Source organism: Oncorhynchus masou, chromosome 27 (genome assembly GCF_036934945.1).
Source record: "Oncorhynchus masou masou isolate Uvic2021 chromosome 27, UVic_Omas_1.1, whole genome shotgun sequence".
NCBI lineage: Eukaryota > Metazoa > Chordata > Actinopteri > Salmoniformes > Salmonidae > Oncorhynchus > Oncorhynchus masou.
The window spans coordinates 60,260,674-60,276,366 of NC_088238.1; the positions used below are offsets into that span (position 1 = coordinate 60,260,674).

At 46.0% G+C, this 15,693-nt stretch overlaps 1 protein-coding gene across 3 annotated transcripts in view; it reads right to left on the reverse strand.

Moving 5' to 3' along the window:
• LOC135516478 (glucosidase 2 subunit beta-like) overlaps positions 1–15,693 on the reverse strand; it is a 290,273-nt gene that overhangs the window by 199,932 nt on the left and 74,648 nt on the right. For all 3 annotated transcript variants that reach the window (XM_064940816.1, XM_064940815.1, XM_064940817.1), the window contains exon 9: positions 7,983–8,069. In XM_064940816.1, coding sequence (XP_064796888.1) covers positions 7,983–8,069 — 87 coding nt within the window. The remainder of the gene's footprint in view (positions 1–7,982; positions 8,070–15,693) is intronic.

Genomic DNA, 15,693 nt, shown 5'->3' on the forward strand with positions numbered 1-15,693 from the left:
GTCAGTTAAGAACAAATTCTTATTTTCAATGACGGCCTAGGAACAGTGGGTTAACTGCCTTGTTCAGGGGCAGAACGACAGATTTGTATCTTGTCAGCTCGGGGATTCGAACTTGCAACCTTTTGCCCCAGACATGGTAAAACCCATAAAACTGTCCCTCATACAGGGAGTCTATATGAGGCTGTGAGACATGGTAAACCCATAAAACTACCCCTCATACAGGGAGTCTATATGAGGCTGTGAGACATGTTCAAACCCATAAAACTGTCCCTCATACAGGGAGTCTATATGAGGCTGTGAGACGTGGTAAACCCATAAAACTGTCCCTCATACAGGGAGTCTATATGAGGCTGTGAGACATGGTAAACCCATAAAACTGTCCCTCATACAGGGAGTCTATATGAGGCTGTGAGACATGGTAAACCCATAAAACTGTCCCTCATACAGGGAGTCTATATGAGGCTGTGAGACATGGGAAACCCATAAAACTACCCCTCATACAGGGAGTCTATATGAGGCTGTGAGACATGTTCAAACCCATAAAACTGTCCCTCATACAGGGAGTCTATATGAGGCTGTGAGACGTGGTAAACCCATAAAACTGTCCCTCATACAGGGAGTCTATATGAGGCTGTGAGACATGGTAAACCCATAAAACTGTCCCTCATACAGGGAGTCTATATGAGGCTGTGAGACATGGTAAACCCATAAAACTGTCCCTCATACAGGGAGTCTATATGAGGCTGTGAGACATGGGAAACCCATAAAACTGTCCCTCATACAGGGAGTCTATATGAGGCTGTGAGACATGGGAAACCCATAAAACTGTCCCTCATACAGGGAGTCTATATGAGGCTGTGAGACGTGGTAAACCCATAAAACTGTCCCTCATACAGGGAGTCTATATGAGGCTGTGAGACGTGGTAAACCCATAAAACTGTCCCTCATACAGGGAGTCTATATGAGGCTGTGAGACATGTTCAAACCCATAAAACTGTCCCTCATACAGGGAGTCTATATGAGGCTGTGAGACATGGTAAACCCATAAAACTGTCCCTCATACAGGGAGTCTATATGAGGCTGTGAGACATGGGAAACCCCATAAAATTGTTCCTATGGTTCAACAACTGTGTTATTTTTATTTAATTTATTTTACCTTTATTTAATCTGGCAAGTCAGTTAAGAACAAATTCTTAATTTCAAAGACGGCCTGGGAACAGTGGGTTAACTGCCTGTTCAGGGGCAGAACGACAGCTCGGGGGTTTGAACTCACAACCTTCCGGTTACTAGTCCAATGCTCTATCCACTAGGCTACCCTGCCGTCCACTAGGCTACCCTGCCGTTATAATGAAGGGACTGATCTTTAGCGGCAGATGAAAGATGGATGAGGAGGAAGAGGGGAAGGAAGAGGGATGAATGTGTACTGTGTTCCAGAGTGTCTTTTAGCTCAAATTCCTGCTAACGTGTCAGCCAGAACCTGCCAGTGGCTGCCTGTCTCCCAGTATTCAAGATATTAAAGGAAAATGAGGAACAGTAGGATGAACGGAGGGAAGAACTGTGGGAGGACAGACGCATGGAAAGCTGTCTCCTTGTGGTTGGGTCTCCATGTGGGTGCTGTCTCCTTGTGGATACAGTCTCCTTGTGGATACTGTCTCCTTGTACTGCAGATGTGGACTCCTTGTGGATACTGTCTCCTTGTACTGTAGATGCTGACTCCGTGTCGATTCTGGTCTATCTGTGGATGCCGTCTCCCTGTGGATGCTGGCATATCTGCCTGCCAGGGAGTCATTGCGTGCCACGCTCACCGCTCGGCCGAGTGTAACTGAGGCAATGTACCCCATGAAATATTCACCTAAGTTGTCTTTCCTAAAAATATAAAAAAGGGGGGGACGGGAAAAACCGGTGGTGCGATGGAGAGTTATCCAAATGCACCGTGTCAGGTCCACTTAGGCTTTCATCCAAGAGGGGCGAAGAGGGGAGCGGCAGGGGGTCCATTAAATGTTCATACCTGTTCATACATTGTAAGCCCCCGCCATGGGGTTTAACTCCACCCTTTTAAGCCCCCCCCCCCCCTCAATGGTATTTAACGCTACCATTTTAACCCCTCCCCCCAATGGCATTTAACTCCACCCTTTTAAGCCCCCCCCAATGGCATTTAACTCCACCATTTTAAGCCCCCCCCCATGGCATTTAACTCCACCTTTTAAGCACCCCCTCCCCCCATGGTGTTTAACTCCACCCTTTTAAGCCCACCCCAATGGCATTTAACTCCACCCTTTTAAGCCTCCCCCAATGGCGTTTAACTCCACCCTTTTAAGCCCCCCATGGCGTTTAACTCCACCCTTTTAAGCCCCCCAATGGTGTTTAACTACACCCTGTTAAACCCCCCACCCCAATGGCATTTAACTCCACCCTTTTAAGCCCCCCATGCCCCCCCCCCCCATGGTGTTTAACTCCACCCTTTTAAGCCCCCCCCCCATGGTGTTTAACTCCACCCTTTTTAAGCCCCCCCCTGGTGTTTAACTCCACCCTTTTAAGCCCCCCCCCCCATGGTGTTTAACTCCACCCTTTTAAGCCCCCCCCATGGCCCCCATGTTTAACTCCACCCTATTAAGCCCCCCCATGGCATTTAACTCCCCACCCTTTTAAGTCCCCCCATGGTGTTTAATTCCACCCTTTTAAGCCCCCATGGTGTTTAACTCCACCCTTTTAAGCCCCCCATGGTGTTTAACTCCACCCTTTTAAGCCCCCCCCATGGCGTTTAACTCCACCCTTTTAGTCCCCCCCATGGTGTTTAACTCCACCCTTTAAGCCCCCCCCCCCCATGGCCTTTAACCCCTACTGTAGAAAGACTCCTGGCTCTCTAAGATATACACTCCAACCCATCCTGTAGCCCTGTTTCTCCTCCCCCAATTAGTTTCTTCTTTAGTTAACACTTAATTTAATCCTTTAGAGATCGTGTCGCTTTGTCTCACATTCTTCAGAAGTTTGGCATATACACTTGAGTGTACAAAATATTAGGAACACCTTCCTAATAATTGAGTTGCACCACCACTCCCATTTTGCCCTCAGAACATTAGTAATTTGTTTGGGCATGGAGTCTACAAGGTGTCGATAGCGTTCCACAGGGATGCTGGCCCATGTTGAATCCAATGCTTTCCACAGATGTGTCCCAGTTGGCTGGATGTCCTTTAGGTGGTGGACCGTTCTTGATACACTCAGGAAACTGTTTAATGTGGAAAAAACCCAGCAGCATTGCAGTTCTTGACACACTCAAACCGGTGCGCCTTGGCACCTACTACCAAACACCGTTCAGAGGAACTTAAATATTTTGTCTTGCCCGTTCACCTTCTGAATGGCACACAGACACAATCAACGTCTCAATTGTCTCAAGGCTTAACAATCATTTGTTTTAACTGTCTCCTCTCCTTCATTTACACGGACTGAAGTGACGTCACAAAAAGGGATCGTAACTTTCACCTGGATCCACCAGGTCAAGTCTGTCATGAAAAGAGCAGATGTTCCTAATATTTTGTACAGTCATTGCAAATATCAACAAAGTTACAATAGGTGCATGCTATGCATGGTGTACACTCCTCGTACCACATGTATAATAAATCATTTCCATTCTGTCATTGGGGAGATTCTCCTCATTTAACAAACCAGTCCTCTAGAGTGTTATCTACAGCAGTTAAAAGCCAGTCTTTATACTTAGCATATAACAATTAGTTACTCTGAAAATCAGATTTTTCTTTTAACTTGATGAATGTGTGAGTGGTAAGAGGTGTGTACTAATGATATCAATGTGTGTGCTGTTCTTTGTAGTTTGTTTGAGTTGCGACATAACCTTACTTGAGGTAGCCTGAGTCCCTAAAGTCACGGACCATATCATGAAATGGCTCCCATTCACATAAGACTACACATTGCAGAAAGACTAGAGAGGCCATAGGAGAGAGGCAAAATAGTTAGAACTAAGAAACACTACAATTTCTCTGCTCCAAACCATCACAAACTTGGAAGTTTCAAATGAACTTCACTGCCTTTTGAGAGAAAATGAATCTCCCGAATCCAAAAATATCAGCAAGTTCACACAATGTAGTGTCAAGTGCTCAGTTTAAACAAATACTTTGTCTCTACTTGTGCTGATAGGCAAAGGAGGCCAGATATGTATGGATGTATGCATAATTCAGCCTCCAAAGACAAAGAATGGGAGAGATCCAGGGCAAGAGACAACTTGCACGGAACAAGCTGTGGGTTGGTGGGGGGGGTGGGTGGGGGTTGGTGTGGGGGGGGTGGGGGTGTACAGACACTGAAGTGCCATGATTTCCTATCTCCTCATGATGCGACCGAGCCCGGCCCAACTCATGGTGAAGGCTGGTACAACTGCCGCCTACTCCCCTCAGCCCCCTAATGCTGTACTGCTTTTGATAAGAGGAACTGGGCCAGCTTATAGTCAAAACAAAAACAAAAGGGGAGATGATGGGGGTGGGGGGGCTGGAGTGGGGGGGGAAATAGTCATTATGAGTGTTTTCTTTTTTAAACAGCGAATCGCTGTGGCTGTTGTCGTGGCAGCCGCCGCCGAGTGAGAACTACTTATGTAGGGCGACGTGGCCTGGAGTATTGTGGGAAGGAGCCATTAGCTGCCGTCGTGCTAGCTGCTCGAGCACAACACAATTAGAGGACAGAAACGGGCCCACAGTCCCTTAGTATCTGTGTGAAAAGGTCACTTCTGTCAACATTATTATAATCCCCTGTTGTCCTATCAGGATTGTTGATTCACATGCCTGGGAAGAAGAACTGAAGGAAAGGAGGCAGAACAGAGAGGCAGTGACAGGAGCGCCGAGGCGGTGGGTCGGTGTGTTAAATATTACATTATCAAACAGTATAAATATATCTGGATGTGATGGGAGTGACTCATCACATTCTCCCGACTCCAGTTTGGAAACACCCCAAAAAAAAATATATATCTATATTTTTTTTTTATCAAAAGATCACAGGGGGGGGGGGGGGGGCATTGATAAAGAAACATCCCTTTCGAAGGTCCTGTATATAAAACGTTAAGTTGTACTGTATTATGGTTATATAAACACCGCAATAGAACTTCAATAGAAGATAGATTTTTGCCGAACCTCTTGTTTGTGTTGGTGATAATGACTATATTTGCGTCGTTTCCACGCCACAGCACCTGCTTCCTCTACTTCACAACATAGATGTATCCATTCAAATCAGCAACAACAACAACAACAAAAAACAAAATAAAAGCCAAGATTAATCAAAAACAAATAAAGCGTTTTCAACAGTGTCATGAAGAAGAAGACGACGACACCCAATAAACCAGCTTGGGACAATCTAATCTTGACGGAATAGATTTATTATTAGTTTGTTAAGTTATTTGGAAATGACCAGCTCCTTATCAATCCAGGAGGTATTTGTGCAGCCTCTCTCAGTGGCTTCAGTGAAGGGGACTCAATCACAACGAGACGCGATAGACCTCCTCTCGCGTTCATCTTTTATCGGTACGGAGGAAATGAAAAGGATGTTATCTGGAGCGGCGTACGCTGCACAGCGTCTTGGCTTCGGGAGACGGGCCTCGTCTGCACAGCGTCTTGGCTTCGGGAGACGGGCCTCGTCTGAATAGCGTCTTGGCTTCGGGAGACGGGCCTCGTCTGCACAGCGTCTTGGCTTCGGGAGACGGGCCTCGTCTGCACAGCGTCTTGGCTTCGGGAGACGGGCCTCGTCTGCACATCGTCTTGGCTTCGGGAGACGGGCCTCGTCTGCACAGTGTCTTGGCTTCGGGAGACGGGCCTCGTCTGCAAAGCGTCTTGGCTTCGGGAGACGGGCCTCGTCTGCACAGCGTCTTGGCTTCGGGAGACGGGCCTCGTCTGCACAGCGTCTTGGCTTCGGGAGACGGGCCTCGTCTGCACAGCGTCTTGGCTTCGGGAGACGGGCCTCGTCTGCACAGCGTCTTGGCTTCGGGAGACGGGCCTCGTCTGCACAGCGTCTTGGCTTCGGGAGACGGGCCTCGTCTGCACAGCGTCTTGGCTTCGGGAGACGGGCCTCGTCTGCACAGCGTCTTGGCTTCGGGAGACGGGCCTCGTCTGCACAGCGTCTTGGCTTCGGGAGACGGGCCTCGTCTGCACAGCGTCTTGGCTTCGGGAGACGGGCCTCGTCTGCACAGCGTCTTGGCTTCGGGAGACGGGCCTCGTCTGCACAGCGTCTTGGCTTCGGGAAACGGGCCTCGTCTGCACAGCGTCTTGGCTTCAGGAGACGGGCCTCGTCTGAACAGCGTCTTGGCTTCGGGAGACGGGCCTCGTCTGCACAGCTTCTTGGCTTCGGGAGACGGGCCTCGTCTGCACAGCGTCTTGGCCGGGAGACGGGCCTCGTCTGCACAGCGTCTTGGCTGATGGGGAGACGGGCCTCGTCTGCACAGCGTCTTGGCCATGATGATGGGAGACGGGCCTCGTCTGTAACAGGGTGATGTACCATGATGATGGAGAGGGACAGCGTCTTGGCCGGGAAAGAGGGCCTCGTCTGCACAGCGTCTTGATTCAGGAGACGGGCCTCGTCTGAACAGCGTCTTGGCTTCGGGAGACGGGCCTCGTCTGCACAGCATCTTGGCTTCGGGAGACGGGCCTCGTCTGCACGAGCCAATGGGCCTATTCTTTGGGGAACTCGCTCGTCACATAAAAACAAGGGCTTGAGATATGCTATGCTAGGAACTTGAAGAATGGGTTTGTCAAGAACTGTTGGTGATGCTATGGTAACTGGTTGGTGTGGATGGGTGTGGTGCTGGGGATGTGTGTCGGGGGTGAGGGGAGACCCAGTATAAGCCACTGTGTTAAAGTGAAGCTTTAACCTCTCCAACCACAAGTGGGCCGGAACTAATAAACTACCTGGAACAGCAAGATGACCATGATGGTGGAGAGAGGTCAGTGTAGCAGGGTATTGATGTACCATGATGATGGAGAGGGTAGTGAGGTCAGAGTGTAACAGGGTATTGATGTACCATGAGGGTAGAGAGGGTAGAGAGGTCAGAGTGTAACAGGGTATTGATGTACCATGATGGTGGAGAGGGTAGAGGTCAGAGTGTAACAGGGTATTGATGTACCATGATGATGGAGAGGGTAGAGAGGTCAGAGTGTAACAGGGTATTGATGTACCATGATGATGGAGAGGGTAGAGAGGTCAGAGTGTAACAAGGTATTGATGTACCATGATGGTGGAGAGGGTAGAGGTCAGAATGTAACAGGGTATTGATGTATCATGATGATGGAGAGGGTAGAGGTCAGAGTGTAACAGTGTATTGATGTACCATGATGATGGAGAGGGTAGTGAGGTCAGAGTGTAACAGGGTATTGATGTACCATGATGATAGAGAGGGTAGAGTGCAACAGGGTATTGATGTACCATGATGATGGAGAGGGTAGAGGTCAGAGTATAACAGGGTATTGATGTACCATGATGATAGAGAGGGTAGAGGTCAGAGTATAACAGGGTATTGATGTACCATGATGATGGAGAGGGTAGAGGTCAGAGTGTAACAGGGTATTGATGTACCATGATGGTGGAGAGGGTAGAGGTCAGAGTGTAACAGGGTATTGATGTATCATGATGATGGAGAGGGTAGAGAGGTCAGAGTGTAACAGGGTATTGATGTATCATGATGGTGGAGAGGGTAGAGGTCAGAGTGTAACAGGGTATTGATGTATCATGATGGTGGAGAGGGTAGAGGTCAGAGTGTAACAGGGTATTGATGTACCATGATGGTGGAGAGGGTAGAGGTCAGAGTGTAACAGGGTATTGATGTACCATGATGGTGGAGAGGGTAGAGGTCAGAGTGTAACAGGGTATTGATGTACCATGATGATGGAGAGGGTAGAGGTCAGAGTGTAACAGGGTATTGATGTATCATGATGATGGAGAGGGTAGAGGTCAGAGTGTGTCAGTGAGATGAGAGAGAGAGAGGAAGTGGTTGAGCCTACTGTTACACTGTCACCCGTCCTCAGACTGGTCCAGAGTGTCTCCTCAAACCTGGAGAGATCAACCCGGTGGGCCCCTCCTAGCAAAGCCTGGGGACAAAGACACTGATGAGGACAGGGCAAGAAACACACACTCACACTAAATGAAAACACTCTAGAAAAGCCTATAAACAAAAAGAGACATGAACTGCAACACACATACCAAAATAGACTCTCTCACACACAAACATAACTGCGAGCCCTGCAGGTACAGTAGTATAAGATAAATGCATTAATAACTAAAGAATACACTGCACACTATCCATCTCTGGAGTCACTCTCCCAAACATATCCACTATAGAGTCACTCTCCCAAACATATCCACTATAGAGTCACTCTCCCAAACATATCCACTATAGAGTCACTCTCCCAAACATATCCACTGTAGAGTCACTCTCCCAAACATATCCACCACTATAGAGTCACTCTCCCAAACATATCCACCACTATAGAGTCACTCTCCCAAACATATCCACCACTATAGAGTCACTCTCCCAAACATACCCACTATAGAGTCACTCTCCCAAACATATCCACTATAGAGTCACTCTCCCAAACATATCCACCACTATAGAGTCACTCTCCCAAACATATCCACCACTATAGAGTCACTCTCCCAAACATATCCACTATAGAGTCACTCTCCCAAACATATCCACCACTATAGAGTCACTCTCCCAAACATACCCACTATAGAGTCACTCTCCCAAACATATCCACTATAGAGTCACTCTCCCAAACATATCCACTATAGAGTCACTCTCCCAAACATATCCACTATAGAGTCACTCTCCCAAACATATCCACTATAGAGTCACTCTCCCAAACATACCCACTATAGAGTCACTCTCCCAAACATATCCACTATAGAGTCACTCTCCCAAACATACCCACTATAGAGTCACTCTCCCAAACATATCCACTATAGAGTCACTCTCCCAAACATACCCACTATAGAGTCACTCTCCCAAACATATCCACTATAGAGTCACTCTCCCAAACATACCCACTATAGAGTCACTCTCCCAAACATATCCACTATAGAGTCACTCTCCCAAACATATCCACTATAGAGTCACTCTCCCAAACATATCCACTATAGAGTCACTCTCCCAAACATACCCACTATAGAGTCACTCTCCCAAACATATCCACTATAGAGTCACTCTCCCAAACATACACACCACTATAGAGTCACTCTCCCAAACATATCCACTATAGAGTCACTCTCCCAAACATATCCACTATAGAGTCACTCTCCCAAACATATCCACTATAGAGTCACTCTCCCAAACATATCCACTATAGAGTCACTCTCCCAAACATATCCACTATAGAGTCACTCTCCCAAACATACCCACTATAGAGTCACTCTCCCAAACATACCCACCACTATAGAGTCACTCTCCCAAACATACCCACCACTATAGAGTCACTCTCCCAAACATACCCACCACTATAGAGTCACTCTCCCAAACATACCCACCACTATAGTGTCACTCTCCCAAAACATACCCACCACTATAGTGTCACTCTCCCAAACATATCCACCACTATAGAGTCACTCTCCCAAACATACCCACCACTATAGAGTCACTCTCCCAAACATATCCACTATAGAGTCACTCTCCCAAACATATCCACTATAGAGTCACTCTCCCAAACATATCCACTATAGAGTCACTCTCCCAAACATACCCACCACTATAGAGTCACTCTCCCAAACATACCCACCACTATAGAGTCACTCTCCCAAACATACCCACCACTATAGAGTCACTCTCCCAAACATACCCACCACTATAGAGTCACTCTCCAAAACATACCCACCACTATAGAGTCACTCTCCCAAACATATCCACTATAGAGTCACTCTCCCAAACATATCCACTATAGAGTCACTCTCCCAAACATACCCACCACTATAGAGTCACTCTCCCAAACATACCCACTACTATAGAGTCACTCTCCAAAACATACCCACCACTATAGAGTCACTCTCCCAAACATACCCACCACTATAGAGTCACTCTCCCAAACATACCCACCACTATAGAGTCACTCTCCCAAACATACCCACCACTATAGAGTCACTCTCCCAAACATACCCACTATAGAGTCACTCTCCCAAACATACCCACCACTATAGAGTCACTCTCCCAAACATACCCACCACTACCATAGTCACTCTCCCAAACATACACACCACTATAGAGTCACTCTCCCAAACATACTCCACCACTATAGAGTCACTCTCCCAAACATACCCACCACTATAGAGTCACTCTCCCAAACATACCCACCACCATAGTCACTCTCCCAAACATTCCCACCACTATAGAGTCACTCTCCCAAACATATCCACCACTATAGAGTCACTCTCCCAAACATACCCACCACTATAGAGTCACTCTCCCAAACATATCCACTATAGAGTCACTCTCCCAAACATATCCACCATTATAGAGTCACTCTCCCAAACATATCCACCATTATAGAGTCACTCTCCCAAACATATCCACCATTATAGAGTCACTCTCCCAAACATACCCAACATTATAGAGTCACTCTCCCAAACATATCCACTATAGAGTCACTCTCCCAAACATACCCACCACCATAGTCACTCTCCCAAACATACCCACTATAGAGTCACTCTCCCAAACATATCCACTATAGAGTCACTCTCCCAAACATACCCACCATTATAGAGTCACTCTCCCAAACATACCCACCACCCAGCACCAGAGTCACTCTCCCAAACATACCCACCACTATATAGTCACTCTCCCAAACATAACCACCACTATAGAGTCACTCTCCCAAACATACCCACCACTGTAGAGTCACTCTCCCAAACATACCCACCACTATAGAGTCACTCTCCCAAACATACCCACCACTATAGAGTCACTCTCCCAAACATACCCACCACAATAGAGTCACTCTCCCAAACATACCCACCACGATAGAGTCACTCTCCCAAACATACCCACCACTATAGTCACTCTCCCAAACATACCCACCACTATAGAGTCACTCTCCCAAACATACCCACCACTATAGAGTCACTCTCCCAAACATACCCACCACTATAGAGTCACTCTCCCAAACATACCCACCACTATAGAGTCACTCTCCCAAACATACCCACCACCATAGTCACTCTCCCAAACATACCCACCACTATAGAGTCACTCTCCCAAACATATCCACTATAGAGTCACTCTCCCAAACATACCCACTACTATAGAGTCACTCTCCAAAACATACCCACCACTATAGAGTCACTCTCCCAAACATACACACCACTATAGAGTCACTCTCCCAAACATACCACTATAGAGTCACTCTCCCAAACATACCCACTATAGAGTCACTCTCCCAAACATACCCACCACTGTAGAGTCACTCTCCCAAACATACCCACCACTATAGAGTCACTCTCCCAAACATACCCACCACTGTAGAGTCACTCTCCCAAACATACCCACCACTATAGAGTCACTCTCCCAAACATACCCACCACTATATAGTCACTCTCCCAAACATAACCACCACTATAGAGTCACTCTCCCAAACATACCCACCACCCAGCACCAGAGTCACTCTCCCAAACATACCCACCACTATATAGTCACTCTCCCAAACATAACCACCACTATAGAGTCACTCTCCCAAACATACCCACCACTAGCACCTGAGTCACTCTCCCAAACATATCCACTATAGAGTCACTCTCCCAAACATATCCACCATTATAGAGTCACTCTCCCAAACATACCCACCACCCATAGAGTCACTCTCCCAAACATACCCACCACATATAGAGTCACTCTCCCAAACATACCCACCACTATAGTCACTCTCCCAAACATACCCACCACTATAGAGTCACTCTCCCAAACATACCCACCACTATAGAGTCACTCTCCCAAACATATCCACCACTATAGAGTCACTCTCCCAAACATACCCACCACTATATAGTCACTCTCCCAAACATACCCACCACTATAGAGTCACTCTCCCAAACATATCCACTATAGAGTCACTCTCCCAAACATATCCACCACTATAGAGTCACTCTCCCAAACATATCCACTATAGAGTCACTCTCCCAAACATACCCACTATAGAGTCACTCTCCCAAACATATCAACTATAGAGTCACTCTCCCAAACATATCCACTATAGAGTCACTCTCCCAAACATACCCACTATAGAGTCACTCTCCCAAACATATCCACCACTATAGTCACTCTCCCAAACATTCCCACCACTATAGAGTCACTCTCCCAAACATATCCACCACTATAGAGTCACTCTCCCAAACATATCCACTATAGAGTCACTCTCCCAAACATTCCCACCACTATAGAGTCACTCTCCCAAACATACCCACCACTATAGAGTCACTCTCCCAAACATACCCACCACTATAGAGTCACTCTCCCAAACATACCCACCACTATAGAGTCACTCTCCCAAACATACCCACCACTATAGAGTCACTCTCCCAAACATACCCACCACTATAGAGTCACTCTCCCAAACATACCCACACTATAGAGTCACTCTCCCAAACATACCCACCACTATAGAGTCACTCTCCCAAACATACCCACCACTATAGAGTCACTCTCCCAAACATACCCACCACTATAGAGTCACTCTCCCAAACATATCCACCACTTATTTATTCCAGTCACTCTCCCAAACATATCCACTATAGAGTCACTCTCCCAAACATATCCACTATAAGTCACTCTCCCAAAGCATATCCACATTACAGCCACACTGCTGAAGTGTGCTGCTTGGGTGATTCTACAGAAGTGGTATAAATGACTGTCATACCACCAAAAAAAAACAACATAAATAAACTGTCAAGTCTCCAAACTTGGGACATTTATTTCCATCATGATATGTTGTAATTCAATCCAAGACAACAACACACATAATTAAATTAATATAGTACAAAGTCACTGTTTATACACTTATTACTAACTGAAAGGTGACTGTCCCAAACCCTGACTCCTAAACATTACTGTACGTTTGAAAACAAAAGCAATTAATGATCAAACAATGTTTAACTATTATTTTAGCGAAACATCTTGAGTTGTTCAATTATTATATAGTTCTACACTGAGTACACCTTCCTCATATTGAGTTGGATTTAACAAGTGACATCAAGGAGAGATCATCGTTTTCACCTGGATTCACCTGGTCAGTCTATATCATGGAAAGAGCAGGTGTTCATAATGTTTTGTACACTCACTGATATAATCATTAGCTTGGTTTATCAAAACACCTTTTCTCTGGAAAAACACGGCTCCTCACTTTTGATGTCACTACGAAAACACAAACATTAAAAGACTGCAGAACGACTGTGACTTAAGCCACACCCCTACAAATATCACCAGTTGATGGGATTGAACCCCTCTCCAGCATGGTGGCCACATGGTGAGTAGTTTGTGTATCAAACATTTTAGAGAAAATGAGTGAGCAAGTCGGTAAACTTCATGTCACTACCCGAACATTGAATATCTATCTATAAATATGTAAAGTACAGTTTAGGGACAATGTATGTTTGCTGGGATGTAGCTCGGTCCAAATTAAAGATAGCTACACATAACTGTCTATGTGGATTCTTTAATTAAAATCCAACATAAGTCCAAAAAATGGTCCAAACCGAAACGGTCACAACAGGAACCATAGAGATATATATATAAAGAGGTCTCATCTTTGTATCAGTGCCATTATGGAGCCTGTGACTCCTTTGGGACTATCTCCAAATTAAAATTGCAAGTGCCATGTATTACCAACTGAGTGGGCCACCATGTGGGTAGTGGACAAGTGCACACTTCAGGAACAAGTGTAGAGTACTGAGATGCATAGCCAGCAGGGGGATCCAACCCTCCAACCCTCCAAGAGCCAAAACAATGACATCTATCTGGCCAAAAGCATAGTCTATGTCTATAATGATCTCTCCCAAACATATCAGCTTTAATAATGATAGATAATTCTAAAAACAAATAACCACAGATCTTCATTGTAAAGGGTCTTAAACATACCCCATGCTTGTTCAATGAACCATAAACAATTAATGAACATGCACCTATAGAGTCACTCTCCCAAGACACTAACAGCTTACAGACGTCACTTAAGATCATAGTTATGACAATTTAGGACACTAAAGAGTCACTGACTCTGAAAAGCACCCAAACTAGATGCCCAGGGTCCCTCTCCTGCATGAACGTGCCTTAGGCATGCTGCAAGGAGGCATGAGGATGGCAGATGTCCCAAACATATCCGTATTGTGAGAGACTCTCCCAAACAGCCCTACAGGGAGACAGTCACTCTCCCAAACATACTAATTGTCCTCTATGGCAGTCACTCTAACAACACTTGCACAGGATCGGTACATCTGAACATCACACCTGCGGGACAGGTACAGGATGGCAACAACAACTGTCTGTGTTACACCAGGAACACACAATCCCTCCATCAGTGCTCAGACTGTCCGCAAAGGGCTGAGTGAGGCTGAACTGAGGGCTTGTAGAATAATAATGAAGACATCAAAACTATGAAATAACATATATGAAATCATGTAGTGCCAAAAAAAGTGTTAAACAAATAAAAATATATTTTATATTTGAGATTCTTCAAAATTGTCACTCTGTCTTGACAGCTTTGCACATGCTTGGGATTCTCTCAACCAGCTTCATGAGGTCGGTCACCTTGAATGCATTTCAATTAACAGGTGTGCCTTGTTAAAAGTACATTTGTGTCATTTCTTTCCTTAATGCGTTTGAGCCAATTGGGTGTACACAGAAGATAGCCCTATTTGGTAAAAGACCATAATATGGCAAGAACAGCTCAAACAAGCAAAGAGAAACAACAGTCCATCATTACCAAACACGCATAAGAACTTTGAACGTTTATTCAAGTGCAGTTGCAAAAACCACCAAGCGCTATGATGAAACGGGCTCTCATGAGGACCGCCACAGGAAAGGAAGACCCAGAGTCACCTCTACTGCAGAGGATAAGTTCATTAGAGTTACGTGCAATCAGAAATTGTAGCCCAAAATAAATTAGGTGAATAGTTATGCAAGCTCAAGTTTTCAGTTGTTTTTTTTATGTCTTATTTCTTGTTTGTTTCACAATAAAACATATGTTGCACCTTCAAAGTGGTAGGCATGTTGTGTACATCAAATGATACAAACACCCCCCAAAAAAATCTATTTTAATTCCAGGTTGTACGGCAACATAATAGGAGAAATGCCAAGGGGGGTGAATACTTCCGCAAGCCACTGTACATTTCTAATTGGAATATACTTATGCAACAAGAACACGGAAATCAGTTTGGGAAAAAAAACAAAAAACTTTGACGAGAGGATGAATCTGGACTCGATCCCCTCACTCTCCCAAACATACCCATTAGAGTCACTCTCCCAAACATCACTCTCCCAAACATAGCCCACCAGTGAAGTGATGTGCACCTCCCAAATAGCCATCAGGGAGGGAGGGAGGGAGGGAGGGAGAGAGAGAGGGAGAGAGGGAGAGAGGGAGAGAAGAGAGGGAGAGAGGGAGAGAGGGACTCTCCCAAACATAGGGAGGGAAAGAGGGAGGGAGGGAAACAGGGAGGGACTAGCACCTGGGGAGGGAGGGACTC